General features: G+C 43.5%; 1 protein-coding gene across 1 annotated transcript in view; it reads right to left on the reverse strand.

Moving 5' to 3' along the window:
- Positions 1-27926, reverse strand: part of fras1 (Fraser extracellular matrix complex subunit 1) — a 421086-nt gene that overhangs the window by 286270 nt on the left and 106890 nt on the right. Inside the window, exons 3-8 of the mRNA XM_079566634.1 lie at positions 21426-21533; positions 17509-17598; positions 14841-15000; positions 10253-10386; positions 10059-10142; positions 4148-4249 (exon numbers count right to left, since the gene is read on the reverse strand). Of these exons, the coding sequence (XP_079422760.1) occupies positions 4148-4249; positions 10059-10142; positions 10253-10386; positions 14841-15000; positions 17509-17598; positions 21426-21533 (678 nt within the window). The remainder of the gene's footprint in view (positions 1-4147; positions 4250-10058; positions 10143-10252; positions 10387-14840; positions 15001-17508; positions 17599-21425; positions 21534-27926) is intronic.

Raw genomic sequence — 27926 nt, forward strand, 5'->3', positions numbered from 1 at the left:
AGGTTCAGTCTGTAAAGCCAAAGCGAATGCAAAAAACAAATGATTAGAGACACGTGAAAACCTACTGACTTTCATGCGAGCCACATTTCATGCTCGTTTCACCAAATGAATTATCGTCGTGGAAAAAAAGGAAATGATCTGCTGTGCTAAAGAAAACATTTTCCCGTCCCACAAAGCAGGACCAGGTGTGGGCGGAGTTTGAGCCGAGTCGGAGCATCTCCACAAACAAGTCGACTCCACAGTCCGCCAGCCGCTCCCTTCATCTTTGCGCGGCGACGGTGCTTTGCTGAGCTTTCCCGCACATTCATTTCACATCTTTGGTTTCGAGTTTTTGTGGGGTTTCGGATGTCGGATACCTTTTACGCAAATCCTTCAATTGAAAACCACTTCTCACTTCGAGAACCATTCACGACCACGTCTCCAAAATGACCATGGACTTAAGTGCAGCGTAACAAACACTTGTTCGGCTGAAGTGTCACACTCTTAAGGCGCTCGCGGCCCTGTTCCTTCTGAGTGCTCGGAGATGGAAAGGCCTGAATTTTGTCGTCGGATCGCCACTAAAAATCATCACACAAGCACAAACTCTCTGCCTCTGCACTCGTTCCATCAAAACATCACCCCCCCTAGTCTCTTTCTTCTCCTCTCGGCTGTATAATTATATGTTTTGGACGGAGGCCTGTCTCGGGTCCAGATAAAGCGACTTGCCAAAAATATCCAAAGCAGATTGAGCAGGAGGCAAATTACTTCGACAAATTGGATGTGAAAGTGACTGCGTTGTCTGCGGGAGGCTTTGTACGGACATAAAACAACACGGGTTAGCGTCAAATCCTCATCAAAAACAGGCCTGGACTGGTGTTTTGTTTCAGTAATCCAAGCTTTTCCTCCTACAGACCACACCAGACTGGAATATCTCCTGCTCCTGTGGGCGGCGGTGGGTGTGAGTGTGCACGTGCTGGTGTTTTGATCAGGTTTCTGCGGCGTGGAGTTTGCCCCGCGCTCTTTAATCCTGGCGCTAGAGCGGGACGACGTATTCTGGAGCTGGACAGTGTTTGACTCACAGTGGGAGATGTAGTTTGTGGTTTGTCCTGCGAGATCTTAACCCCTTAACTCACGCCCTTGAACCGAGCACATTTTCTCCAGTTTGGCTTTACCCCAGTCCAAAAGCTTCTGGAAAAAAAAGCTGTGGAAATAGCAACAAAACTGAGACGAAAACAATGATGGAAATTTGAGGGGAAAAAAGGGAGAAAACGTTGACAAAAAAGTGACGAAAAATTTAGGAAAAAGTGGCAAAAATGTCGCAAAAATGTCGCAAAAATGTCACAAGAAATTGACAAAAAATTGACGAAAAAATGACAAAAATGTGACAAAATGTGACAAAAATATGACAAAAATGTGGCGAAAAAATGACAAAAAACGTGACAAGAAATTGACAAAAATGTGACAAAAAATTACAAAAATGTAACAAAAATGTGACAAAATGTGACAAAATGTGACAAAAAAAAGACAAAAATGTGACAAAAAAAATTGACAAAAATGTGACAAAAAAAATTGACAAAAATGTGATAAAATGTGACAAAAAAATGACAAAAATGGGATGAAAATTTGACAAAAATGAGTTGAATACCCAACAAAAAAATGATGGAAAAATAATCTGATGACGTGAGGAAAAAGATCCTCTCGGTTCAGGCGGGAGTTAAGAGGTTTAATAAGATGCACAAGCAAGGCTGCGAATGATGTTAAAGGAACAGGCCAGCGTTCTTCCATACTGTGATATGTTCTCACCTGAGCTTAGACGAGTTGATACGTACCTGTCTGGACCAAAGATGTTGTTAGCATTTGGCTTCTCCCAACATATTACTATAGCTTCAAATGGGGGGGGTGAAGTTGGAAGCTACCACGCTCTTCCACGGGCACAAAGACCAGACAGGTACATACTGTATCAACTCATCTAAGCTCAGGTAAGAACAAATCACAGTATGGAAAAACGGTGGCCTGTTCCTTTAATAGAGAAGAGCGTCGTTTGTAGCCTACGCCGACAGCTTTTTTTCTCTTAGCGTTTCTCAGGCGACCGGCGAAAGCACTGGCGCACCTTTGTTTGAATGCAAGATTCCAACTTTGTCTTGAGCAATGCTGTTGTTGCGCCAGGTGGGAGATCGGACCCTTTAAAGGAACAGGCCACCATTTTGAAATACTGAGATATCTTCTTACCTGAGCAAAGACGAGTTGATGCGTAACTGCCTGGTCTTTACGCGTGCGCTCAGTCACGCAAAAACACCAAACATGTTGTTAGCATTTAGCCTCTCCCCCTCTCCTCTATGGGACCAAGCTCTTCCACATTTTTCAGGCGTAACACCTTAGGACTACGATGTCCGCGCAGTAAAGTCGAAGTGCTCCTAAGGTGTTATTACGCCTTTTTTTATCGGCTTAGAAAATGGACATGTTTAACTTTGACTATGCTAATGCTAGCTAGACTTGGATTGTGCAAACGCTCACGTAGCTGTATTTAAATAGGGTTAATGTGGAAGAGCTCGGTCGCTTCTAACTTCACTCCCGTTTGGAGCGGAGGAGAGGATATGCTAACAACATGTTCAGTGTCCAGGCAGGTACACATCAACTCGTCTAAGCTCAGGTAAGAACATATCTCAGTATGCAAACGCCGTGGCCTGTTCCTTTAAAGCAGGGGTCGGCAAGTTTGCGTTGAGGTGGGCCGATTTTCATCATCGCCGAAACACCAAGCGCCAAACCTCAACATTGTAGCCTAGCGTAAAGAATTTTCAGTGGTTCCCAAGTCGGGACCCAACGTTACCCTCGGATGACAGGCCCAAATGACCCAAATAAAGCCTAAATTTGTCATATATCGTACAAAATTTTGTGTTTTCCACACAGTTTTTATGGAACAGGCAGTAGATGTGCCTTTAAAACTGAAATTCCATACGGTTTCAGATGGAACATATTGAAAAAAAGTCCGCCATAGACTCGCGACCCACTGAAAAGGGTTCCATGACCCACTTTTGGGCCCGACCCACCAGTTGAGAATCACTCTTTTACCAAGTAGGATATTCTGGACATTTTTAAAACACTAACACTATTTCTTGCATGTTTAGAGTACGGTAAAAGGAATTTGATCTCTTATTTGCGTAATAATGTTTCTCAAAATCATCTTGAGGGCCAGAGGTTCTATGCCGGAGGGCCGGATTTGGCCCGCGGGCCTGACGTTGCCTATCCCTGCTTTAAAGGCTCTTGTATGCTCCCACTTCCCACTCCACATTTGGGCGGCACGGTAACACAGCGATTAGCACCTGTTGAATCGTGACACAGGAGACGGACAGGGAGATACATTTGTCTGCGTATACCTTTCCAACGGAGAGCATGAATGAGGCCTAAGTCTAAAGGCTATTTCTTTTGCATATATACTTTGAAGGTGCATGCTAATAATACAGTATCAAGGGTAAAACGTTTTCGGTGCCTATAACCTTTGTTTACAATACACGCTCTTTTCATTCGCAAACTTTAGTACAGTATTGAACGTTTTTGTATCTTGAAATCACCTCGGAGCCCGCCTCAAGGTTCCCGACCGCTGGTTTGCAAATACAAAACACTTCAAACTACAACCCGCTACGTCAGTCTTATTATGTGTAAAACCCGTTAACCTTGTCGTCGAGAGCTCTTCAAAAAGCTCCTCTTAAGCTAACCCAAATTGCTCATCTCATCACTTCTACTTGTCGAAAAAATTCATTATTTTTCTCGCTGCTCCATTCTTACAAACCCATTGTCAGCCTCCTCCAGTCTCCCGCAGAAAGCCTTTTTTTTTTTTTGAACGGCGTTAAAGGAGAGCCCTCTCTGTGTCGGCGTGTTTTGAAGTCTCTTGGTCGGCGTTAGCGGCGCCGGGGCCTTGCGGAGCGCCGTCTGTCAGCAGTTCCTACGCGCGAGGTCCCTTCATGTCCAAACAGCTCGGAATATTCGCCCTTAATAACGCCGCTCTCTGATCCTCTCTGCTGAACCCAGGCGAAAATGGATTTGAGCAGGAGGGCGTCTCATTCGCATGTGCCGGAGCTCGATATGTGTCGAAATCAACGTGGCGTATTAGAGCGCAGCAATGTGGGGAATGTGCAAAACGTTTTAAACACATCCATCTCGGGTGCAGTACCTTGTGGCAGGAGAGCGGCGGGCAGGAGCGGCTGTGGCACTTGGACTGTCCTCGGTCGCACACACACGTGGTGCAGGGGTCTTTCTGCCACTGCTCGCCGTGCTGCAGAAACAAAGAAACAAACGCTAAGAACTTTCTCGTTTGGGTCACGTCGAACCTTCCGGTGGCTCCCTGAAACACTCCACTGGCTTAAGTGTTGTGGAAATGTGTGCCACAGACTAGGGCATTACCGATATAGTGACCGATATATTTAATACACTCTAATATTGAGCTTCAAACTTTTTATAATAAAACACAGTCACCACTGTCACCTCCGACCACAAGCCACTGATTTACATTCAGTGAATTAACAAACTGAATCTAGCATATACATTTCTTCTCGGGCAGGACGATTAGTTGAATCAATTCGATTAATTCATGCTTTTGAAAACAGATGATGTGGAAAACGGCTAAATCGTCAAATCACGTCTGTCATTCCATGTCCCCCTCACGTCAAACTGAGTTGCTTTTCAGACGCTCCATAGTGACTCCATAGCGATGTGTTTTAGGAGTGCGCGATGGACTTTTCTTATGCCAAAACTGAGTTTTAGGCTATATCCACACAAAGACATAACGCTTATATTTTCAGAAACTTTCGTTGTAAGCACAAAGCCAGTTTAGTAAATGTGTGCGTCCACATGGGTCGGCTCAGGTCTGTGAAAACGGCGCAATTCAACTTCCAGGCCTGTGTGAGGCGCTGTGACGCTAACACAGATAATAGATGTAGACTCATGCGCAGTAAACTTTTGTGGAATGTAAACAGTGAAAATGAAACTGATTCAAGGATTTAGGATCTACAGAAGAAACGAGGAGGAGAGTTTATTCTTCAGATGTAACGGGACTGAAGCAGAAAAACCTGTCAGTGATTTTTACTGTCAGGCCAAACACACAGACTGACTCGGCCGTGTTTTTCTACTTGTCACCTGTGGCTTGTGGACTGCAAAGAGCAAAGAGGAGCGGAGTAAAACCTTTATAGATCCATGAGTAAAACTCATTATAAGGTCAGTAGATTATGGATCACAGACTATGGCGCTGTGATGTCATCGTTTTAGTAAAGGTTGCGGAGACACGTAAACCGCATTTTGAGATCTTTCCACTCTGGGACCTAGTTTGGAACATGTTCGTGTCCAGACCCCCAAAATGCCGGGCTCGTATGGACGACACACTGGACTGATAAAATATCTTTGCGTTTGGTCCTCAGCTTGACTTCATATGGACAGGGTCTTAGTTGAAGAAAAGATCCCCTGCTCCCATTGAGGCGAGTCTACAACAGCATCATGCTGACTACCCCTTTCCCCTTTCAGCCGTCTCCATAGAGACGGTTGTCAATTACAGCAGAGCTCGAGGCATGAGGGTGATAAAAGGAAAACGCTTTTGAAAACTGCTTGGCTTATTATGAAGGTTTACTTGCAAGAGCAGAAAACTATTTTAAATAATTGTGTAATAAAGCAAATTCAACCTGGAAGACCAACCAGCTGCATTCATTCATCCCCTCATCACCGGCAGCTCTCTCCAATCATCCAATCACAGAGCCTGCTCAAGCCGCACCTTCACGACAGCCAATCACAGCAGCTGCTTATCCCGGCTTCAGCCGCTCATCCCTCAGGATCCCCTTTTAAGCTCTCTGGTCAATCACTCAGCCGTTTCCCAGCTGTGCTACGACCCTCCTCCACCCCCTTCTCTGCCTGGCCTCTCCTCAGCTCGGCTCGACATCGACTGGCCAACCCAGGTCTCCTCTTCTACCACCACCAGTGTCCAGGCTCCGGGGAAGATTCTGGCAATCATTCATCAGCCCCAAAAGTGATTCACGTTCATTAATAAAACCCTCATACCGCCATTCTGTCTCCGTCTTGAAATGAATCTAAATACAGTGCAGACCAGAGCAGTTTTCTTCATGTGGGAGATCAGCAGACCCTTTTAAGTTTATTTCCAATAAAATTTAATAAAATGGTAATTGTCCAAATCGCTCAACCCAAATTTCTTCTTTATATTGCCTCTGAACAACTTTTAGCTTCTCCAAACAGAGTGTGCGTTTAACTGATCTCCAGCTCTATAACACCTGGCTTGTTTTTGCACATTCAGTTTAGCAGCGTGAGCAAAGAAGTGTCAAAAAGAAGAACCAAAAACAAGGCCCACCGTCAGCCGAAGTAAGCGAAGGCGAGACTATCCAACAGTGAAATCTTTGTGACCCTAAGAGCCCAAATAAAGCATTATGACTTCACAGTATTATACGATATGAAAGTAAAAAGTGCGTAGCCCCACACTGAGCCGCTTTCATGAGCTTGATAAATCTGGGCAATAAACATTTAGAGCCGCGCTGAAAAATGTCTCCTTTCCCCCGGAATCACACGCCTTATTTGCATCGCGCGGCCCAAAGTCAATATTTAATCGAGCCGCAAAAAGACAAAGACTAAAGGGAGGTCGGACGTGAGGCGGCGGCGTGGAGAAAGCGAGGGGGAAATTGGCCCATGAAAGTAGAATAAAAGTCAAAGATTGGACGCGAGGAAGGCTATTCAGCAAATCTACATGTAATACAACTATTACTACAACGACTACCACAGCTCACGCCTTCTCCACTAACACTTGATTTTGAACGCCAGAGCCAAGGACAAAAAAAGACCAATATGACATGTAAAGGGGATTTTCAAAAGGTTTTCTCAGAGGGATTTTCAATAGCTAATTCCTGCCTGATTTATTGAGCTTTGAAATGAATCAATTTAAACCTGGCTCAATGTTCCTTAGTGTTGTATAAAAACATAAAATGACTTACCATACATTCTTTTCCTCATATTTATATCAGTAATCTACAGCAAGCTTGTTCATTTTATGCTGTTTTTGACAATTCATTGGAAGTTCCATCCTCTCTTCACAAAAACACAAAACTTTAAAGCCTGTTTTCTCAAAAAGAGTTTTCAAAGTAAACAAACAGCTAGCTTTCGAGCTAAAGACATTTCAGACCTACATAGTTCTTCTTCTGAGACACTGAAGGGGCACCGAGAGCCCCCACACCTGCAGCACAGGGGAGGCATCACAAAAGGGCGCTACAGGAAACAAAAAAGGGACAAACCAGGAGGTATCCGGGCAAGACTCACAGCTAGGCCACACATGCTTCTATCCCTACAATTGCTCTGAATAATGGACATTCACTGGAGAAATAAACAGATTAACTGCTAAGCTCTTCCCAGAAGATGGAGAAAGACTGTTGTGGAGCGGAGGGAGCTGCGCAGCTTGGCCCACAGTGGTAGTGCAGCTCAGCCACAGCGGCTCAGGACTAACACCTGAACATTATTTAGTTGTACAGTTGTACAGTGACAAATAAAGCACCTACTCACTTATCTTTCATCATTTTCATCTTGTATCAACATCTCCACTTAAGAAGCACCAACAGACACACTTTTTTTTTCTGAAAGATTGTTCAATATCTAAGTCTTGGTAAAACAACGAAGTTTCTCAGTCATCCAGGTCGTGAACATTACTCTGAACCTAAAGGTGGATTTTGTTGTGTGGGTAGAGCTATTGACAAACCCCTGATGGAGTTCTGGAGGAAACATATGCGCACGAGAACCTGTTGGATCAATAAAATCACAGGTCACATTTTTGCAACTTGGACTTATTTTTTTTTAAAAAGGAAAAAAAAAGAGCTGACAGGATAAAGCCAGCAGCATACACAGCGAACAGGTGCAAATTGTTGAGAGAAGTATTTGAGAACTGTGTTTGACAACAAAACTGAAGTTTTTATGTAAGCACGGATGTTATCGCTAAAGGTGAGTCACTGAGAGGATTGATAGAGTCTGCTACTGCTCCTGCACAGAAAGTCTTCTCACACTTTCCTTCTCACATTTTCCTTCATCTGTTGGTTCGGTTGTCTATCTGCGAGAGACAAAAATAACTTGAACAGAATTGTTCATGTATGTTCCAAAATCATCGGCGTCCGACAGAGAGATCTGACCTCGCTCTGAAAGAGTCGGGTCACTAAAAAGCAGAGATCCACATAAGTCCCTGAGCTGCAAGTCCAAGTCAAGTCTAAGTCCCTGACCCACAAGTCCACGTCAAGGGCCAAGTCTGTGACCCCGCAAGTCCAAGTCAAGTCCAAGTCTCTGACCACAAGTCCAAGTCAAGTCCGAGTCTCTGACCGCAAGTCCAAGTCAAGTCTAAGTCCCTGACCCACAAGTCCAAGTCAAGTCCGAGTCTGTGACCACAAGTCCAAGTCAAGTCTAAGTCCCTGACCCACAAGTCCAAGTCAAGTCTAAGTCCCTGACCCACAAGTCCACATCAGGGGGAAAGTCTGTGACCCCGCAAGTCCAAGACAAGTCCAAGTCTCTGACCACAAGTCCAAGTCAAGTCCAAGTCTCTGACCACAAGTCCAAGTCAAGTCCGAGTCTGTGACCGCAAGTCCAAGTCAAGTCCGAGTCTGTGACCACAAGTCCAAGTCAAGTCCAAGTCTCTGACCGCAAGTCCAAGTCAAGTCTCTGACCACAAGTCCAAGTCAAGTCCAAGTCTCTGACCCACAAGTCCAAGTCAAGTCTAAGTCCCTGACCCACAAGTCCAAGTCAAGTCTAAGTCCCTGACCCACAAGTCCACATCAGGGGGAAAGTCTGTGACCCCGCAAGTCCAAGACAAGTCCAAGTCTCTGACCACAAGTCCAAGTCAAGTCCAAGTCTCTGACCACAAGTCCAAGTCAAGTCCGAGTCTGTGACCGCAAGTCCAAGTCAAGTCCGAGTCTGTGACCACAAGTCCAAGTCAAGTCCAAGTCTCTGACCGCAAGTCCAAGTCAAGTCTCTGACCACAAGTCCAAGTCAAGTCCAAGTCTCTGACCACAAGTCCAAGTCAAGTCCAAGTCAAGTCCGAGTCTGTGACCCCGCAAGTCCAAGTCAAGTCCAAGTCTGTGACCCCGCAAGTCCAAGTCAAGTCCAAGTCCCATGGTTTCTATTTGTTTTACACTAATTCAAATCACAGCACAGTAAAACTATTTTAAAATAAAAAAAACACCTGTAAATTATAAACAACTATCAGACAAATATAAGCCCAGGGCTTCCACACACAAATAATCAACATCTCAATATTTCTATGAAGCATAAGGCCATTCACAGATCATGGACGTAGATCAGAGGCACATCCTATCCTCATGTTTTAGATGAATTCCCTCAGGCTGGCGTTTTTACTTGCCTGTGATTCGAACAAATCGCTATTCGAACTTACATATCCCTTCTGCGATAAGCTTCGTGAATTCAAACTCAAAGAATTCGAAAGAGTTTCTGTTTTTATTCGGTCTTGCTGGACCTTGTGAACCTGTGAACTGTTGTGGCACATACTGTAAATGTTTGTTCTGTGTGTATGTACGGCCGGGTCGCTGCAAAGAATTGCCCTTCATAAGGTTTAATAAAATTTTCTGATTCGGATTCTAGTTTTGCGTCCCATTCAGACAGCATCCTCAGAGCTGTTTTCCGTGGCAACCACACCTACCAGATACAGAGGTGGTGGGTATGGATTGTGAATACCCAGTGACGTCAGGATAAGGACACCGTCACACCATCCACACCCAACACGTTTTTGAGTTTTAATTCTTAGCCTGATTTACTGAGCTTTGAACTGCACAAAACAAGGCACTAGTTAAAATATAACATTTGAATCACAGTCCACAAGCTCATCCTGAAGAAACCTTTGTAACTGATGTATAATAATAACCATAAATTTAGACCTGGCTCGATCTTTTACTCAAATTGTCACAGGTGATTTTGGCTTTTTTGTGCATGAAAACATGAAATGAAAGAAAACTTGCAATACTTTGGTTTCTCATATTTATGTCAGAAATCTGCAGCAGAACTGTTGATATCTCAGCTGCAGCGACAGACACAATGTGATTCATTCTTACCTGGTATTGTTGTCCCGCAGACAGACAGGGGTTGGACATGCACTCAGGACAGCACTGGCCCGGGCGGATCACTAGGTTTTCATTCTGTTGAGACAAATAGTCAGATATTCTTCTCTTGGGCAGGTGCACGAGCGTGTCAAACATTTTACTCACACGTCATTGCGCAAAGAAAGACTGCATTAAAGAGGTCGTACCGTTTTGCAGGAGACGGCGGCGCACTCGGCCACAGAGCACTGCACCTCCCCGTCTGAACACAGGCATCGCGAACAGAGGCCGGACTGAAACTGCTCCCCGTCACGGTGCTCTCTGCCCTCCCAACGACACGAGGCTGAACAAAGAACAATGGCAAAAACTTCAGTTAAAACCACAGCAGCAGCAGCAGCAGGGTCCAACGTGTCCAAATCACACACGCTTGTGACCAATGTTGGGCAAGTTACTTAAAATTTGTAATATATTCTATATTAGTGATTACAGCTTTAAAAAATGTAGTATAAATTAGTAAAATATAAAACTTAGCTGAGTTACACTACTTTCGAGTTACTCTTGGCAAAATAATAATAAAATAGTAATAATGCCACCAAGCAAAAGCACAGTGAAAGATTTTATTTCCCTTCGCTTTCCCCCATTCTCTCGTTTTGTTCTGACAACATTAACTACACACAACTGCAGATCTTGTCCAACTTGATTTGTTATGCCGCATTTTATTTGGGGGGAGTCTGGCATTTTTAGTTACTTGAAATAATATATTCCCATATTTTGTGTCAGTAATCTGTTATTTTCCTTAGTTACTGAAAAAAGTAGCATATTTTTTGTAACTCATTACTTTTGTCATACGTGACCCCCAACAACAATTGTAACACTGTGGGGCGACAACTGAGGGAAACTACTGCCTGTTAATGCTAATTTGTAGTGTATTTTAGGTAAGCAACGTCAGGCCTGGGGCAAGGAACATTTTTGTTATTAGAGAGTTAATACTTTAATGTTATTCCCTACAACCCTTTTTAAGTATTTTCAACCCATTAGGGAGCATTATTTTTCAATAGAGCTCTTAGTTACCTGATCTAAGCCAATCAAAACCAGAGTAAACCGGTCCAAACCACATCTAAACCAGTCCAAACCTGTCCAAACCAGAATTAACTAGTCTGAACCAGGACTAAACAACTGTCAAAACCAGTCCAAGCCAGGTCTAAATCTGGTCTAAACCAATCAAAATATTTGCAAAACCAGCATAAATCTGGTTTAAGCCAGGTCTAAGCCTGTCAAAACCAGAATAAACCAGTGCAGACGTGGTCTAAACCAGCCCAAACCTAGCAAAGCCAGAATAAACCTGTCCAACCCTGGTCTAAATCAGTCCAAACCAGGTCTAAACAAGTCCAAACCTGTCAAAACCAGAATAATCCTGTTAATACCTGTCAAAACCAGAATAAACCAGTCCAAACCTGTCAAAACCAGAATAAACCTGTCCAACCTTGGTCTAAATCAGTCCAAACCAGGTCTAAACAAGTCCAAACCTGTCAAAACAAGAATAATCCTGTCCAAACCTGTCAAAACCAGAATAAACCAGTCCAAACCTGTCAAAACCAGAATAAACCAGTCCAACCTTGGTCTAAATCACTCCAAACCAGGTCTAAACAAGTCCAAACCTGTCAAAACCAGAATAATCCTGTCCAAACCAGTCAAAATCAGAATAAACCAGTTCAACCCTGTCAAAACCAGAATAATCCTGTCCGAACCTGTCAAAACCAGAATAAACCAGTCCAAACCTGTTAAAACCAACATAAATCGGGTCTTAACCTAAATATTTTGAGTATTACACACTACATTATGACATTACGTTACTAAACCTGTGAGGTGAAACTACCTCCATCAGAGGTTCCTGTTGAGCCCGGAGTCAGAGGACATGATGAACGCTGTAGTGTAAAAGAAACAAGCGTCCCAAACGAACAGCCTGTCGTTCCGTGGCGGTGTAAACAAACGCAAAAGGCTCTCGCATAGGGCCCCTATGGGAAGACGCCTATTAGCAGTAACAGTACAATGAAAGTAGCCATTAAAATGCTGTAGTGTCCCTTTATACAACCAATTAGTCCATGCTCCGCTTCTCTCCAAAACCTAATACGGCGTCAAACTTTTTAATACCTTTCACAAAACCTGAGAAATTTCCCCCCCGCTTTTGACTCCGGTTCTAAAAATAGCCCGGTCCTGGTCGTCTGAGCCCTGAAATATGCTCGGCACAGGAGAAATGTTTACGCGGAGATAAACAGCCTGACTCATGTTTGCTCATTTAGTTCGGTGCTAATTAGCCGCTAACGTCTGTCGGCGTCAGAGCTGCTCCCGGGCTTCATTACCGAGAACACAGGGAGGGATCACTTCACTGTCTCCGCCAACAAGAACGAGAGAAAACACACGGCAGGCAGCGCTCCAAGACGAGGTGCCACGCCGCCACGTCTACAACAACCAAAAATGAAATGATAATGAACGTTTGGTTAATAATTGTGAGTCATGTCTGTTGTCAGAGGTGCGCTTTACCGGCATCACAGGGAAACTTTAGAGAATGAGCAGTGGCAGTCATAGGTGGGATTGTAGTAGTAGTATTGGCGGCCCAATTCAACCAGAATTCTCAAACATCAATTCAGTGGGAATCAGTGTAAGGCTGTACATGACAGATATTGTGATTCAATTTGCGATTTTAATATGTTATGCAGTATATATCGAATGTTTTATTTTTCATGTGATTGAACTTTGAGCTGCATATTTCATTTTTCATTTCATTCATTCTTTTTTCAAGGTAACGCAACCTAAAATAAAGCAACAATCCAACAAATAAACAAACAAACAATACATTCCATGAAAAGAAGAACAGGAGTTGGATGAAGAAAAAAAAAATTGTATGAACTCCTACCGCATTCTTGAAAAAAAAACGTACAAAATAGATGGCCTAACCGATGTAAAAATAAAAATAAAAATAAAAATAAAAATAAAAATAAAAATAAAAATAAAAATAAAAATAAAAATAAAAATAAAAATAAAAATAAAAATAAAAATAAAAATACAAATAAAAATAAAAATAAAAATAAAAATACACACATATATTCACACATATTCACTTCTAAAACTGCTGCCCACCTGAACCCAGTTTGGCTTACCCAAATTTTAAAGCTTCTTGAAAATTAAAAAAAAACAATAGCGACAAAAATGACGACGGCGCGAGGATAAACATCCATTTAGATGAATTTTGTCGATCTTAGCTTTCAAATGAGGCGTTACACTGGCCAATATGCTGTGACCTTATGAATGAAAGAAAACGTGCTCGCTTAAGGCGGGAGGTAAGAGGTTAAAACATCACGGGACTCAGTTACTATGTTTCAGCTTCATCAGCAACAAAAGATACAAATCTGCAGGAGGCAAAGAGGAAAATCTGAAATTGTCAGAAAAACGTAATAGCCAAAAATCTTGTGCCTATGCATCTTCGCTACTTGCGAGAGTGCGTAGCAAGAGGTGACTGCTCTGATGGGACATTCATTTCCTCGCGCTGCCTTGTGTTCTTTCTTGAGCATTAAAGGCTCTCGCAGGTAAAACTAAAAAATTATTAAAGCAGTAATAAGTAACTTGTTTCCATGTATCTTTTCCGTAGTACCTCTTGGGGTAATATAAGATGATTGAGGGGTCACCAGGTGGGATCACCAATACACTACAAACTAATGGAATCATAAAGAAGAAGCTAACAGGCTAACGGGCAAAGCTAACTGCGGGCTAGCACCACTTAAACAGTATTTACAGCCAAGTAGGAGTGGAAAAAAAACATCTCCATTGTGCAAATGGATGTACAAAGTCCCTCTCTCCCTTTGTCTTTTCTGTCAGCGTAGTATTTGCTCTCACGGACAAGTAATGAGTAAAAAAAAACATGCTACGACACCTGCAGTGGGGCTTCTTGGGGCACGAGTTGCTAAGTGCTGTTTTAACCCCATCGCGAGCTAAACAATGTTCGTGTCTTGAGAGAAAGCGATGCATCCTATACTGGTCCACTGTGGCGCGGATCGGCATGGTTCACCCTCCACCACAAACCCCTCTCACACGCCCCGCTCCGTCCGTGGTTGGAGGACAAAGCGTTTCTCCACCCAACGTACGTCCCACTTAAACGCGGTGAGTCTGGAAGCTGCGAGATCACAAAGCGCGCTCCTTCTCAGAGCAAAAAGTTTCGCTGACGTCTGCGTTTTCGAAACACAAGATCTGTCCCAATTTGTTTGAATCACTCTCTAATGGTTAATTGTCTCAACTTAGCGCTTTTCCACCTACATTAGGCTCAGGGCGCTTTGCAGCAAGGAACCACTCGCCCATTCATACTGTACATCAGCGTTTGCAGACACTGAAGGCAGGGCGGGTGAAGAGTCTTGCCCAAGGACACAATGACAGTGCGCGCCTTCAGGACCCGGGATTCGAAACCCCCCCGACCTTTCGATCATGAGGCGACCCGCTCCACCATCGGCCATCTCACAGCCATAAATGCGCTCTCCAAATCACAAAATGGAAAATCCGCCTCATATTCACGCCAAAAACGATGGTTCCTACAGGCAGCGGCAAGTCAAACTCAGTGCCACAAACGATAAAAACGTAATGGCGAATTCAATTTGGTAAGATTTGCAACCACGGGGGGTGAAATCCCTCCTCGGCGACGGGAACAAACTCATCAGCCGTTATCGCTGCAAAGGCGTCATTACGGAACAATCGCAGTGACTCATGGAAGACTTAATGCGTCAAACTCCGAAGGGCGGTTCCTTTTCTCACCTCCGTTGCGGACGCACTGGGGGCAGCACTCTCCCCGCGGGGTGTGGAGTCCGTGATCCGCGGGACAGTCCACGGCGGGGCAGGACGGGGCCGAACAGGAGACGCTGTGCCCAGAGCAGGTGCACAGAGAGCAGGGGGAGGGGCGCCACTGCGAGCCCGCCTGGAGGAGAAGATCAGAAGATCAGGGCAAATACCGATGCTTTTCCCGCCGATATCTACGGTTTTGGTTATGTTAATGAGATGCCTCGTCCATGTTAATGAGGCCGCAGCGCTCCGGCTCAGCAATGGGTCGAAACGCGTTGGCGGTAAAATGAAACAAAACAACTCAGCAGCAGTGTGTGCTTTAGATCCATTCAGCTTTTAATTCCTTTGCCCCCTGCGACCTCGGAGAGCAAATCAAAGAATTATTATGCACGATATTCAAAGGCTTGGAAAGGTTTCTTTTTTTTTTTTATGTTTTAATTTTCTTTTGATTCAAGACTATTTCAAATTAACTCGTGTGGAATTTTGTTTTAAACACCGAAAGGTTAAAGAGATTCTTTTCCGCTTTGATTACCACTTTGCACTTTTGACATTTTCTCAGTGTCGTCACAGAAACGGTTTTCACTCCACAGAATGTTCATCCGCTTCAGGGACGAGGGCCTTCTGAAGCTCATGGAGAATCAAACAATGTAAAGGGAGTTGGAAATAAAGTAAAGCCAAAACATGAAGAGTGTTTCCAAACGATAAACGGAATATAATGACAACTGAAATGAAACTAAAATGTCTTATGTGATCTGTCTGATAATTCTTCCTCATTATGCCTCATTAAGAGTGTAGCTCGGTGGCTGCTTATACTTTAGACCAGTGCAATTTCAATCATCGTTTGCAAAGACAAGAAATAAATGTCTCTCACTGCTCTACTTGTAGAGCAGTGAGAGAGATCGGTCGAGCCTCGTTTTGTCTTGTACATATGCACAAATGCACATTTATTTTAAAGGGGGGGGGGTTTTATGCAAACTTTTTCAAGCTTTACATCATGTTATTATATCGTTCCCTCATTAAAAACATGCCTGAAGTGTTGCCTTGGCACATTCACGTATTTTTGAGTAATCTGTAAAAACTCTGATGGCGGCCATTTTAGGGATAGGTTTGCCTGAGTCCTCCTAGGAACGCCCCCACCTCCTGGAGACGCCTCCGAGCTTTTGTCACCAGCCGAGTAACCAACCACTGCTCCTCAGCAGAAGCCCCTCCCCACTGATGCCACAGACAGCGTGTGGAGGGGGCGTGTCGGAAAGGGTCAGAGGTTCTTAAAGAGACAGAGGCCTATTTCAAGACATTCACTACAGCCATTTTGAGAGAGCAATTTTATACAAGGCAGTTATTCTAATTTACTGCATTTACAGACCAACAGAAGGTTTGGTCATCATTGTAGTGTGATATAGACTGGTGCTATGTGACTGAAAAAAGCATAATACCCCCTCTTTAACACAATGAGGAATATCAGTGGATGTCCTGCATATGTGGCCGTGTGTGCTTGTAGAATTTGCATTGCTGCTGAGACACTTCCGCTGAATCAACCTGGGACATGCACGTCTGATTTCAACCAAACACGTAGCTTCTCAAATCACTTCTCTGTGAGCGTCAACGTCCATTTTGCTCCATCAGTGTCAAGGTAAGGGTACCCTGAAGTTGCAACCACTGAGGAGACAATCTAATATGTTGTTTGAGACGAAATATAAGCTTTGTTGAGTGTCGTTAGGAAGCGTGGTAGCCTATTGTCAACACAGCTGACAAATCCAGCTGTGTCACCAGATAACCGAGCACCAGACGATCTAAAACAACGTGCTGTCGCTACTAAACTCCAGCTGCACCAAATGGCAGCGCTGGAGGATTAGATCAAAGATTGTTTCTGGAAAAAGTGAGCGCTCACTCTGTATTAGCCAATTTTGGAAGAGTTTTGGTAAATTATTAGTGGCAGAGTGAACGCTCGCACTATGTAACAGATCTTTGATGTGTGAGGCGTTTTCACTTTGTCGAGCAGCGCGGTCTGTTTAGAAAAGTTTAGCTGAAATGAAACGTTGTCCTGATGTGGATCTGGTCTGTCTCTGCAGCTCAGGAGGCAATAATGTGCTTTCTCTCTTTTTATTGCTGCTTAAGTGGGAATTCTGCCAACAAAAAAAAGACACTGCTGCGGCCTGTGTTCTTTCTGTTGTGCTGTTTTAGGGTTTTCTCCTGAAATGCAATTAAAATAACATAGGTATTGAGAAAAGTACCGTTAAGGCACCGGTACCGAAAAGCAGGTATCGTTAAGGTAGTGGCATCAGAAAAAACGGAACCCAGCCCAAATTTTTCAAACGACAGTGTTTTTAAGGTACTTGTTTTGTAGACAAACATCGGATTCTTCTTTGTGCACCTCTGACCGACTACACTAATGGGATTTTTAGATTTAGACGCCAATAACGGTCAGGAATACAGTCAGGACAGTAGGAGGCAGCACTTGGACCAAACACTGTCACACACATAACTAACTTTTAACCATCATGAACACAATGAACTTTTATACCATTTGGAAACAAAACTGTTGTTTCTGATTTGAATGTAAATGAAGTCATGCCACAGACACTATCACCCAGAGGTTCCCAACCCGACATGTGTCCTTGAACTGCACGTAGAAACGTTAACTTACGGCGTAGGTGAGCCCCTCGTGCTGACAGGAGCCCCGCGAAGACACGCATTCAGGGCAGCACTTGCCGGCAGGAATTCTCAAACGCTGGCCCTGAGGAAAAAACAAAAATCCCTGTGTTAGACTGTTTGACGTCGGGTGGCAGGATCCAGTCCCCAACCCTCTGAAAATCCAGTCCTGCCGTCTCCATTTGTCAAACTTTATTTAAAAAAAACGTGTTGAACTAGATCACTCTGTAGTGCTCCAGTATTGTGACACAGCCTGAAAAATGCATTTTATTATAAGAACGTTAAGCTTTTTCACGATAAACACAACAAAATGACCTTGATTTGAGTAGAGAAGTGATAATATCTCTATAAAGAAGTATTTGAGCACATCAAATACAGATCAAACATCCATTTTTTTATTGCACAAGAAGAAATACATAATCTAAACGTCTAACATTTGGAGATAATGAGTAAGTAGTTAGTGAGTAAAGCTTGTTTCTAAATGAGTAAATTGTGAGCCACACAACAGCACACACTGAGCAATGTCTAAATCTAGAGAGAGAAAGCAGCGCGCGCAGGTTTTTCTGAATGGAGCAAACGAAGCGAGCCTTTAGAGAGTCCGCAGTTCATTGACTCTCAGTGAAGTGAGTTTAAACGGCCGCTCGGAGACACAAACGAGACTGGAGCTCCGCCGGTGAGCGCTGAACACAAACTCCAGTCTCTCTCTCTCTGCGCCTAAGACGACCATCGGGGCGTCGAAAGGTCTAGGGTTCATGTCTAGGGTGGATGGATGGATGGATGGATGGATGGATGGATGGATGGATGGAAGCATGGTGGTGTGCACATTGATGTATGGGACACAACTAGGTTCGGTTATCCTCCACCTCGCCACATCATTCATACAGTGTCATTTCAGTCCCACATGGTCTGTGCACCATCCAGGTAAATACACATGACCCCCCTGCACCTGCACCCCCTCAACTCAGTCTAACTAGATCTGAAAACGATTTTCCACCAACTCATTAATGGGCCAATTAGACAACATTTGACATTTGGGCACAATGAACTAAAATGTACTACAACTAGTACTAGTACCAGTCTATATTCTTCAGAAAGTAAAGCACGGTACAGCATACAGTACATTTAATTATATATTACATAATTAAACATGCATTAAACCACCTCCTGAATATTGCATAGACATGTGTAGCCTGAGAGTTTCAGACAGTCATTCCAAGAAAAACTATTACATTCAATAATTCAAACTGTGCCGACTGAATCCTGAAACACATTTTTCAGGTTTGTGGAGGCCATATTGGACTCTGCTCTATGAAATATTAAACACAGATCCTTTCACCTTTGCTTGTTGACTCTACCTCCAGTCTGCCAAGCCAAAGCAAAATGAAACCTATGATCGAAACTGAAAGAAATTGAAATTTTGAGTGAGCACCCAGTCATTTTCAAAAATTGGCTTAAGGAGAGGATCCATGCCAAATGTCACTCTTGCTTCACCAACTGAGTTATTGTAGTGAATAGAAAGAATTTATCTAATGCAATATCACATGCATGTCATTCAAACGTTACTCTTTACTCTTTTTTTCTCACATGTTAATAATCTTGCAACTGATAACTGGTATCTGTCCCCTTTTAAAATTACAACTGAAGACCTCAGAGCGTTCCAGGTGAATAAAGTCGTATGTAAAAAAAAAAACGGCTAAGATAAGATAATCCTTTATTGATCTCACAATGGAGAAATTCACTACTGCTAATGCTACACCAGTTAGCTCATAAGATGCTAACGTTATATGAAAGTTTCTCCAGAGCAGATATAACTACAAACATGCGACATCATGTTATGTTGAGCTGTGACCAAATGTAACGTCACGTCACTGTTGGAGTGGTTTTGCTACAGTTGAACCATTAGCGGCGCTCCACCACTGGGGGCCGCCATTACTGTCTTCATCTCGCATTCGAACTCGTAGCACTCTGGAGGTCTCCGAGTTTACAAGTTGTAATTATCATTTCGAGTGGCATTTTTCCAAGTAGGAGGTGGGAAAATCGCCTGGAACTCACCATTAATCTTAATGAAAGGGCTAATACGTTTGTCACAGCTCTAATTCCGGGTTTGCAGAGGTGTGAGAAACTACAAAAAACTCTTTAATACCACGATCAATATTTCTGAAACTCAACAGAGAGTTACTGAACATACTTATTTATCAGGCCCATTAGCCAAAAATGCTGAACCTACTGCTATAAAAGTAATATTTACCAAAATCGCTACATCCAGGTTAGCGGAGAAAATGCTAACGGCGCAGCAGCTACGCTAACCCCGGAAGTAGTGACTTTCGTAAATATTACTTTTTTAGCAGTAGGTGCGGCATTTTTGGCTAATGAGTCTGAGAAATAAGTATGTTCAGTAACTCCCCGTTGAGTGTCAGAAATATAGATTTTTTGTTTTTAAGAGTTTTTATGTTTTTTTCTCGCATATTTGCCGGTCTGCTAGGACCCGGAAGCGGACGTCGTGAACGTCACACTTAATGTATAGGTTGTGTTCACATGACATCAAAACACACTAACTCTAAAGAGCCTATAGTTCAAAGGTGCACTATGCAACTTTTTATGTAAAAAAAAGTTGATATTGGGTGATTAGCACAACACCTTTACTTACCATCCTGTAGGATGCTCAGGATCAATTGTGTTTAGGTTTTCAATGCAGATTGAACCGCATCCATGGCTAGATATGAGTTTCATTCCAAAAACTTACCAGAAATCCTAAAAAAACTGAAATAAAAATGTATCCTGAAGCATCATAGGAGCCACTAAGATGGAAAGCAAAGGCGCTATGCTAACCATGCTAGCTTCCACTGGGTCACTGAAAGGTCAAATACACACTAATATCACACACTATTTTTTTACATAAAAAGTTGCGCAGTGCACCTTTAAAACTGACGTGGAGCAGCTGAAAATTCGATGGAAATGGTAGATTTCTTGTCTTAGTTTATTGTTAATTTCTCTGTCATTCTTGGGCCAATTCACATGAAACAAAAACTGTCACAAAGTTCAGAGTCTTCCCCTCCAGCACATATACACTGTGGTCTAATTATTTCCTCATAAAGGCATAGCAGGTTCAATCACAATGAAATAATGATCAGGGAAAACATTTTTGAAATCTTTTTTTTTTTTTTTTTTTTTTTGGGGGGGGGGGGTTCTTGAGTTGTATTGGCACCTGCTCCAACTGAAATGGAATTCTAGACCATGAACGCGACCTATTCCTTGCAAATCCTTGCAGAAATGTTATTATATATATTCAGGCCAAAATGTCCAAACAGTACGACATCCAACCAAAACCAGTTTGCTCCGGAGGCCGTTCCAAATGCTTCAGATGCAGCTGTAGAGGACACTCGGCTCTGCTTTGGAGGAGCCACTCCCGCGGAAGTCAACGAAGTGGACTACGGTGGAAGGATCTTGGCAATTGAGAAACAGCCAGCGTGCAAATGTGTAGCAGCATCTGTTCCTCTGTCTGTGTGGGCAGTGCAGTGTTGTTAACAAGTAGACCTCTGGATAGAAGCACTTGTCAGCATTTGTAACTCGCCCGTTCACAGCAAACCTGCCCCGTGAATGGCTCAGCCCTTCAGAGCAAATCATTCAAATAAATCATGCATTTTCGGGAGTTTGGGAACTGACAAATCTCACGATAATCCAGCTTTCAGTAAGTGGCTAAACTAATAAATCCAATAGGCCCTTCTTGTCGGAGAAATTGCAACGATATCTTTTAACGAAACCGCTCCGCTAACTCTCCTTTTACTGTAGCTATAACAAAGTCTCTGCGCACATCTGACCGCACACGTTTGCTCTAACCTTTTGAGTCAAAGCAGAGCTGTATTTTGCATAATCGTGTCCAATTACCACGGGTTGAAATGTGAAGTTTCTTACCCTCTGGAAGTCGCACTGTGGGTTCGGACAGGCCGTGTTCGAGCAGAGCGCCACGTCGCTGTGGCACGAGCACTCCACACAGGGCTGCGGTCGCCACGAGGAGTTATTCTAAAGGGAAAGGACAAAACAGGAGAGGAACTGTTAGGAAAGAGTCAAAGAAATGGTCACGTTCACTGAAGATGTCTCTGAATCAGGACAAAACCTGGACTTAACCGAGATCGAGCGATGCACCTTCGGCATGGATGCCGACCGCTGAACATCCCACAAAGACTCGCACCAAACAAGACTAAACCGGGTCACACCAAGGACTAAAGCCACACTCACGATTATTCATGGTTTTCACTGGCACAAACACTGTTGCCTGAAAGCCTCAATTTGTCAAACTCAATCACATGCTGGCTATTTTCCGCTTTTAGTGCAGCAATAATCACAGCAAAGGGATGGACGAACCTGGACTAAGAGCTAGAGCAATTTCAGCAGCGTAGTAACATTCAACTGGAAAGATTCCGTTTGAAATCGTTCGGGAAGAGGACAGACTTTGGGGGGAATTTTTACTAGAAGAAAAACAATCTGGTGCATTGCCTTTAACCTAAACCAACGTGGACGAACCACCAGGATTAAAAACACAGTCTAAACAACCAGTACTCGGCGAGATTCCAGCGGGTTCAGAGCAGAATCCCGCGGCTCGTTCGACGGCCATCAATAAAAATCATCGTCTCTCTGATGACAGTGTTTTATGATCGGCTCCGAGCGAGAGCCAGATCAATATCCAGCACGTATTCAGCCCATTCATCACACAAACGCCCATAAATCTGCAGCGCTCACTCATACCAGCAGGAGGCAGCGGGTCCCGGGGGAGAGGGGGAGGGAGCAGGGGGGGGAGGCGGGAGAGGGGCCAGACATTTGGGGCTTTAAAGATGGGTCTAAAATTATGACGAGATGAAGTAAAGTGATTGAAGAAATGCGATGTGAATCTGAATGTTCAGAGGTTTACTTTGTAGTAGGGCTGCACACTGTCCTCACCGGAGTCTAATGGTATTGTATCTATAGATTTATTTATGCAGGGACAGTGTACAACTTTACATAACCAAGAATGGAATAATGTCCACCTGTCACGTTACAGTCATCATATTGGACAATTTTGAAATGTAGCACCTTTTTATTTTAAACAGACGCTTTTTTGCTTCCGAAACAACTTCAAAGAGGCGTTCAAAAGAGCCGGTCGGTCATGAACCGGTCACTATCCGACACCAACACTGGGGTTTGAGGATTCACTGCTTGCACATAACCTATGATGCTGTGCGCCTTGGGGGGCAGCTACGACCTGGAGGCCTTTGAGTGCGAGTGAAGCTACAGACAAACAATGATGAAAACCAACTTCTCGTGTTCGCACGTGCTCGTGTTTCTCCAACAATCAAAAACATAATCCGTAACTACAAAGCTCTGCACATCTGCACACGAGGTTCACAAGAGCTTTTTCAACGATAAAAAGGTGCACATTTTCTTGAGCTTTGGTTTAGTGGAAGTGATAATAAGTGATAAAGGTCCATATAGAATTAAAAGAAAACGGCCAAATTATTATACAGACAGTCTCTCCATCCAATGTGCCCTCAACTCAGAGGTATAACCCAGTGTTAATTTTGACAACATATTTTAATTTAGTTTTAGTCTTAGTCTTTTGACAAAAATGTAATTCAATTTTAGTCTAGTTTTAGTCGACTAAAATTGCAAGTAACTTTAGTCGACTAAATTTAAGACTCATTTAGTCGACATTGCATTTATAATATTCATTCTAATCATATTTAATCGTGTTCCTCTGCTTCATGGAGCTGCTCCACATGAACACACAAAGCTCAGAGCTGATCCTTTGTGAATTTACATGATCTGAGGCTCTTTCAGACGGTCAATAGAAGTTTGGCTGATTTTAGTCTCATTCAGTCATTTTCATTTAGTCTCATTTTAGTCGACTAAAATATCTGGACATTTTAGTCATAGTTTTAGTCTCATGAAAAACGTTTAATTTAGTTTTAGTCCAATTTTAGTCGTCAAAAATATCACTTTGACTAAAATTAAGACTAAATATTTTAGTCGACGAAATAAACACTGGTATAACCTCAGTCATGCAAAAAGACCAAAGATGTTGTTAGCATTTGGCCTCTCCCTGCATGTTCCTACGGCTCCAAACGGAGTGATGTTAGAAGCTACAACGCTCTTCCACGGGCACAAAGATCAGACAGGTACGTATGAACTCGTCGAAGCTCAGGTAAGAACATATCTCAGTATGTAAAACCTGTTCATTTAAGTAAGTACGCGCTTTATTTGTCATTACAACTAAATAGTGTTCAGGTGTCTGAAATGGTGCAGCGCCTCCTGGGGTTGTCTCTGTTTCAGAGCGTGGTGTCCTGCACTGGTCAGCTCCTCCACCTCCTTCCTCTTCCTCCTGCGCAGCTCCCTCAGCGACACAACACCTGCTTCTGGGAAGAGCCTAGCATTTCATCTGTTGTATTCTCCAGGGAACGTCCTTTAGCCAGAACAATAGAAGGCTTAGCTGTGAGTCTTGCCTGGATACCTCCTCGTTTGTCCCTTTCTTGTTTACTGCGGCGCCTCTTGTGATGCGCCACTGTGCTGCATGTGTGTGGGGGCTCTTGGTGTCTCGTCAGTGTCGATGTGTAGGTCTGAAATGGGTTTAGCTGACTAGCTAGCTGTTTGTTTACTTTAAAGGAATAGGCCACCGTTTTTTCATACTGAGATATGCTCTTACCTCACTTTAGCCGAATATATCCCCGTCTGGTCTTTGTCCGTGCGCTCTGCCAGGCAAACGGAGCACATACGCAGCCTCTCCCACATGTCATATAGCTCCAAAGGCTATTGACGGAAGTGAGCGGGGGGAAGTCTTTAGGAGTTACTGCGCGGACGTTTTGCTCCTCGTATCATTACACCTCACAATATAGTACCCCTTTTTATTTGCTTATAAAATCGACATGCTACATTTCTGTGTAAATATACTTCGCATGAAAACACTTCACGTAACTTTATTTAAATAGGGAACACGTGGAAGAGCTTGGTAGCTTCTATCGTGAGCTTTTTTGGAGCTATATGACATGTGGGAGAGGCTGCGTATGTGCTCCGTTTGCGTGACAGAGCGCACGGACAAAGACCAGACGGGGATATATTAACTCGGCTAAAGTGAGGTAAGAGCATATCTCAGTATGTAAAAACGGTGGCCTATTCCTTTAAGAAGCTGTTTTCTTCAGGACCATTGTGGACTCGTTGGAGTAAGAAAATGCATCGAACCCCACAAACACACAGCAAAGACACACAAAAGCATCCAGTAAAGCAATGTGAAACTACAAATGCAGTTCGCAGAAAATGGTATACAAAAAAAAAAAAAAGCAGCTGTACCAAGAGAGAGGAAGGTTGCTGCTTGTTAGTCATGTGAGTATGGTGCCACAATCGGGTCAATAAAAAAAATAGCAAAGTTTGAGTTTGGTGTTGATAATAGGTTAGAGAGATAGAGATAGAGAGAGAATATATTTCCATTCACTCCCTGTGCACACGACAGAGCCCGTTCGCTGTTTACCAAATAATCATTCACGTTAAACTCCGCGCTAAATGGATTCATTCGGCACAGTGGCGTTCGCACACCTGATGACGCTAATGACGCCTTTTTCTCTCTTAAACCTCGTTAGTCTCGCCACGGGGTCGGAGGGCCGCGGCGCCCTCCCTGTTCGGGGTCCAGAGGTTCGAGATTGGGCCCCGTCCTGAGAGACAGACGCTCAAATAGACTGACCCCCCGAGGTCAACCGCGACCGCCGCGCGCTCAACCCCATTACTGCGCGCCGCGGGGCGAGGGACGTGACGCGCAGCTCAAGCGGGCGCCAATTACACCTGCGCTCGCTCAGATATAGTACACACAGCCACACATGCCACAAGTCCTCACGTTTGTCGTTTGGTGAATTTAAAAAAGGAAACTCTAACACAATGAGCAACTTCGGAGCGCACATTTGTAAAGCGTCTTCATATCTTTGTGGAGTCAAAACAAAATAAGCTATTTCTTTTCTACTTTCAAGATGTTTTAACTCATTGCCTGCTTAAAAATCAAATATATATTCAGCTAGTGGTTTTTGCTCTGAGAATGAAGCAGACGAAGAGCGTTCTCACACAAAACTGAGGGTTTTAGTTTAATCCCGGCTTCAACCAGAAAACACTGTTGTTGTTGTTGCTCTATTTCGAAATCTTTTGCTTTTTTGGGGGGTTTTGCTAATCAAATGTGAATCAATCGAACGCAGCATGCTGTAAATCTGGCAATGTTAATGTTGTGTAAAGGTAACGGAGCCGATATATATAAATAACCTTACATCAATAAGGTGGGCGGCTTCATTTACTTCATTCACAAATGCACTCGCAACTACTGCATGATTCTGCAACTACTCCGCAGCCAAAGTGACGGTTTCTGATCAATTAAATCCTTTTTTTTAGTTTTGTGTTTCTCATTCGAGTGATCCAGTCAGGATGTCCAACATGTCCAACGCTTGTTCAGCCTGTGGAGATGCTGCTGCCTCTCTCCCCGCCCGCCTCGCGCTCATCTCAGGTCTGACTTTGCTCAGGTCTGATCCTAATTTGGTAAAAGGATCTCATCTGACACATAAAGAAATGTGTGTCTGTCTGCTCTGGCCACAGCTGAGTGGAGGCACAGCTCTATTTATTTTAGCTTCAATAAAGGGACTACACAGAGTTTAAAAATGTGTAGAATCATGAGCTCAGACCTGTTCACCACAACTGCCTCTAAAATCCTGAACTGTCACTCAAAAAGGTGTTTGTTCGGGTCCAGTGGCGTAGCAAGGGTACCAAATGACCCCAAGAATGTCGGTAGGGGGCCCTCTGGTGGCTGCTCAGTGTACTGCGCACTGAGAGAGAGGACGTCATTTGGGCAGGAGCGGGTCACCTGACAACTCCCATAATGCAGTTCTCTGCATGAATTTGCCTCAGAACAGAAGGATGAGGTTCTTTAGGTCATGAAGAGCGTCACAATAAACTGGTTTCACTATTAGAAATATAATCTGGTGGAGCCGTGAGTAAAAAAAGTCTGTCCACTGCTCATTATAAGTTAACATAAGGGAACCATGACTTGCTAAAGCAGCAGCAGGATGGGGATGAACAGCGCCACAGAGCATTGGTGGAGAGATGATGTAACTGCATCACCGAAGTACGCCTCTGTTCGGATCCGAATTGCCGTCATGCACAAGCTTAAAGGGATATTTCAGGATTTTTGACATAGGGCCTCATTTCCTAGTAATCCAGAGTGTTGTTGATTTCTGGAGTTTTTTTTTAATTAATTTTGTTGTTGCTGTTTTTTACATCGGTTAGGCCATCTAGTTTGTAAGTTTTTCTTCAAGAATGGGGTTGGAGTTTATAAGATTTTTTTTCTTCATCCAACTCCTGTTCTTCTTTTCATGGAATGTATTGTTTGTTTGTTTTTTGTTGGATTGTTGCTTTATTTTAGGTTGCATTACCTTGAAAAAAGAATAAATAAAATGAAATGAAATGAAATGAAATTATTATTCATGCAGTCCTTATATTTGAAGAGTTTAGTGGTGCTAGGCTAGTGCTAGGCTAGTGCATGTCTATGGTAACTAGTAGCCTGCATTAAAAACCTCTTCAAAATCATGGGGTCGTCCTCCAAACGTTGCCATGTCTGATTTGTATAAAGCTCCTTTGTGAATTCCACGTGTAGTGATGCCGGCCGCAAGTAAACAAACTACTGTAGATCCGGTAACCGAGCAGATCACTCCGCCGCTGCGTAGCTACAACCAGGAAGCTGATGCTGCTCAAATATAAGTTGTTTTAAATGCAAAATGGTTATATTTCGAACATCATTCAGTCAACACAGACATTTATATGGGTTGTCTGGTGTTATAAGTGATTGGCCTCAGGTGCACTGTGCTTGGGTCAGACTGTTTTTAATGCAGGCTAATAGTTACCATAGACATGCACTAGCCTTGCATTAGCCTAGCACCACTAAACTCTTCTAATATAAGGACTGCATGAATAAAAAAAAAAAGAAATCAACAACACTCTGGATAACTAGGAAATGAGGCCCTATGTCTTAAATATAGAAAGTGCAGTTACGTGTAAGACCTGAGGTGGCAGTAGTGAGTATAAACAATGACCAACTTGCATCTAGTCCCTTTAAACATCATGCGCCGCCTCGCACACGCGTTATTAAACTTTTGCAGGACAAGCTACAAATACCCCCGCAACCCTCCGCCTTCAGCAGTAGCGGTCCGGTACAGTCTGTAGGAGGGAAGGCACGGGGAGTCTGTCCACCCCCTGTCCTGCCCAATTACTGCTCCAGGTGCGACGCTGAAGATTGCACACAACGCCACGCATCTGCACAAACATCTGGTCTGAAGCCTGTGTTTATACCGGCCCCAGATCTGTGTTGTTCAGAATGTCATGAAAAAAAAAAAAGAACAATTATCAGTTTGAATGAAGCCCAGG

The sequence above is a fragment of the Gobius niger genome, assembly GCF_951799975.1.
Source record: "Gobius niger genome assembly, chromosome: 1".
Classification (NCBI taxonomy): Eukaryota; Metazoa; Chordata; class Actinopteri; order Gobiiformes; family Gobiidae; genus Gobius; species Gobius niger.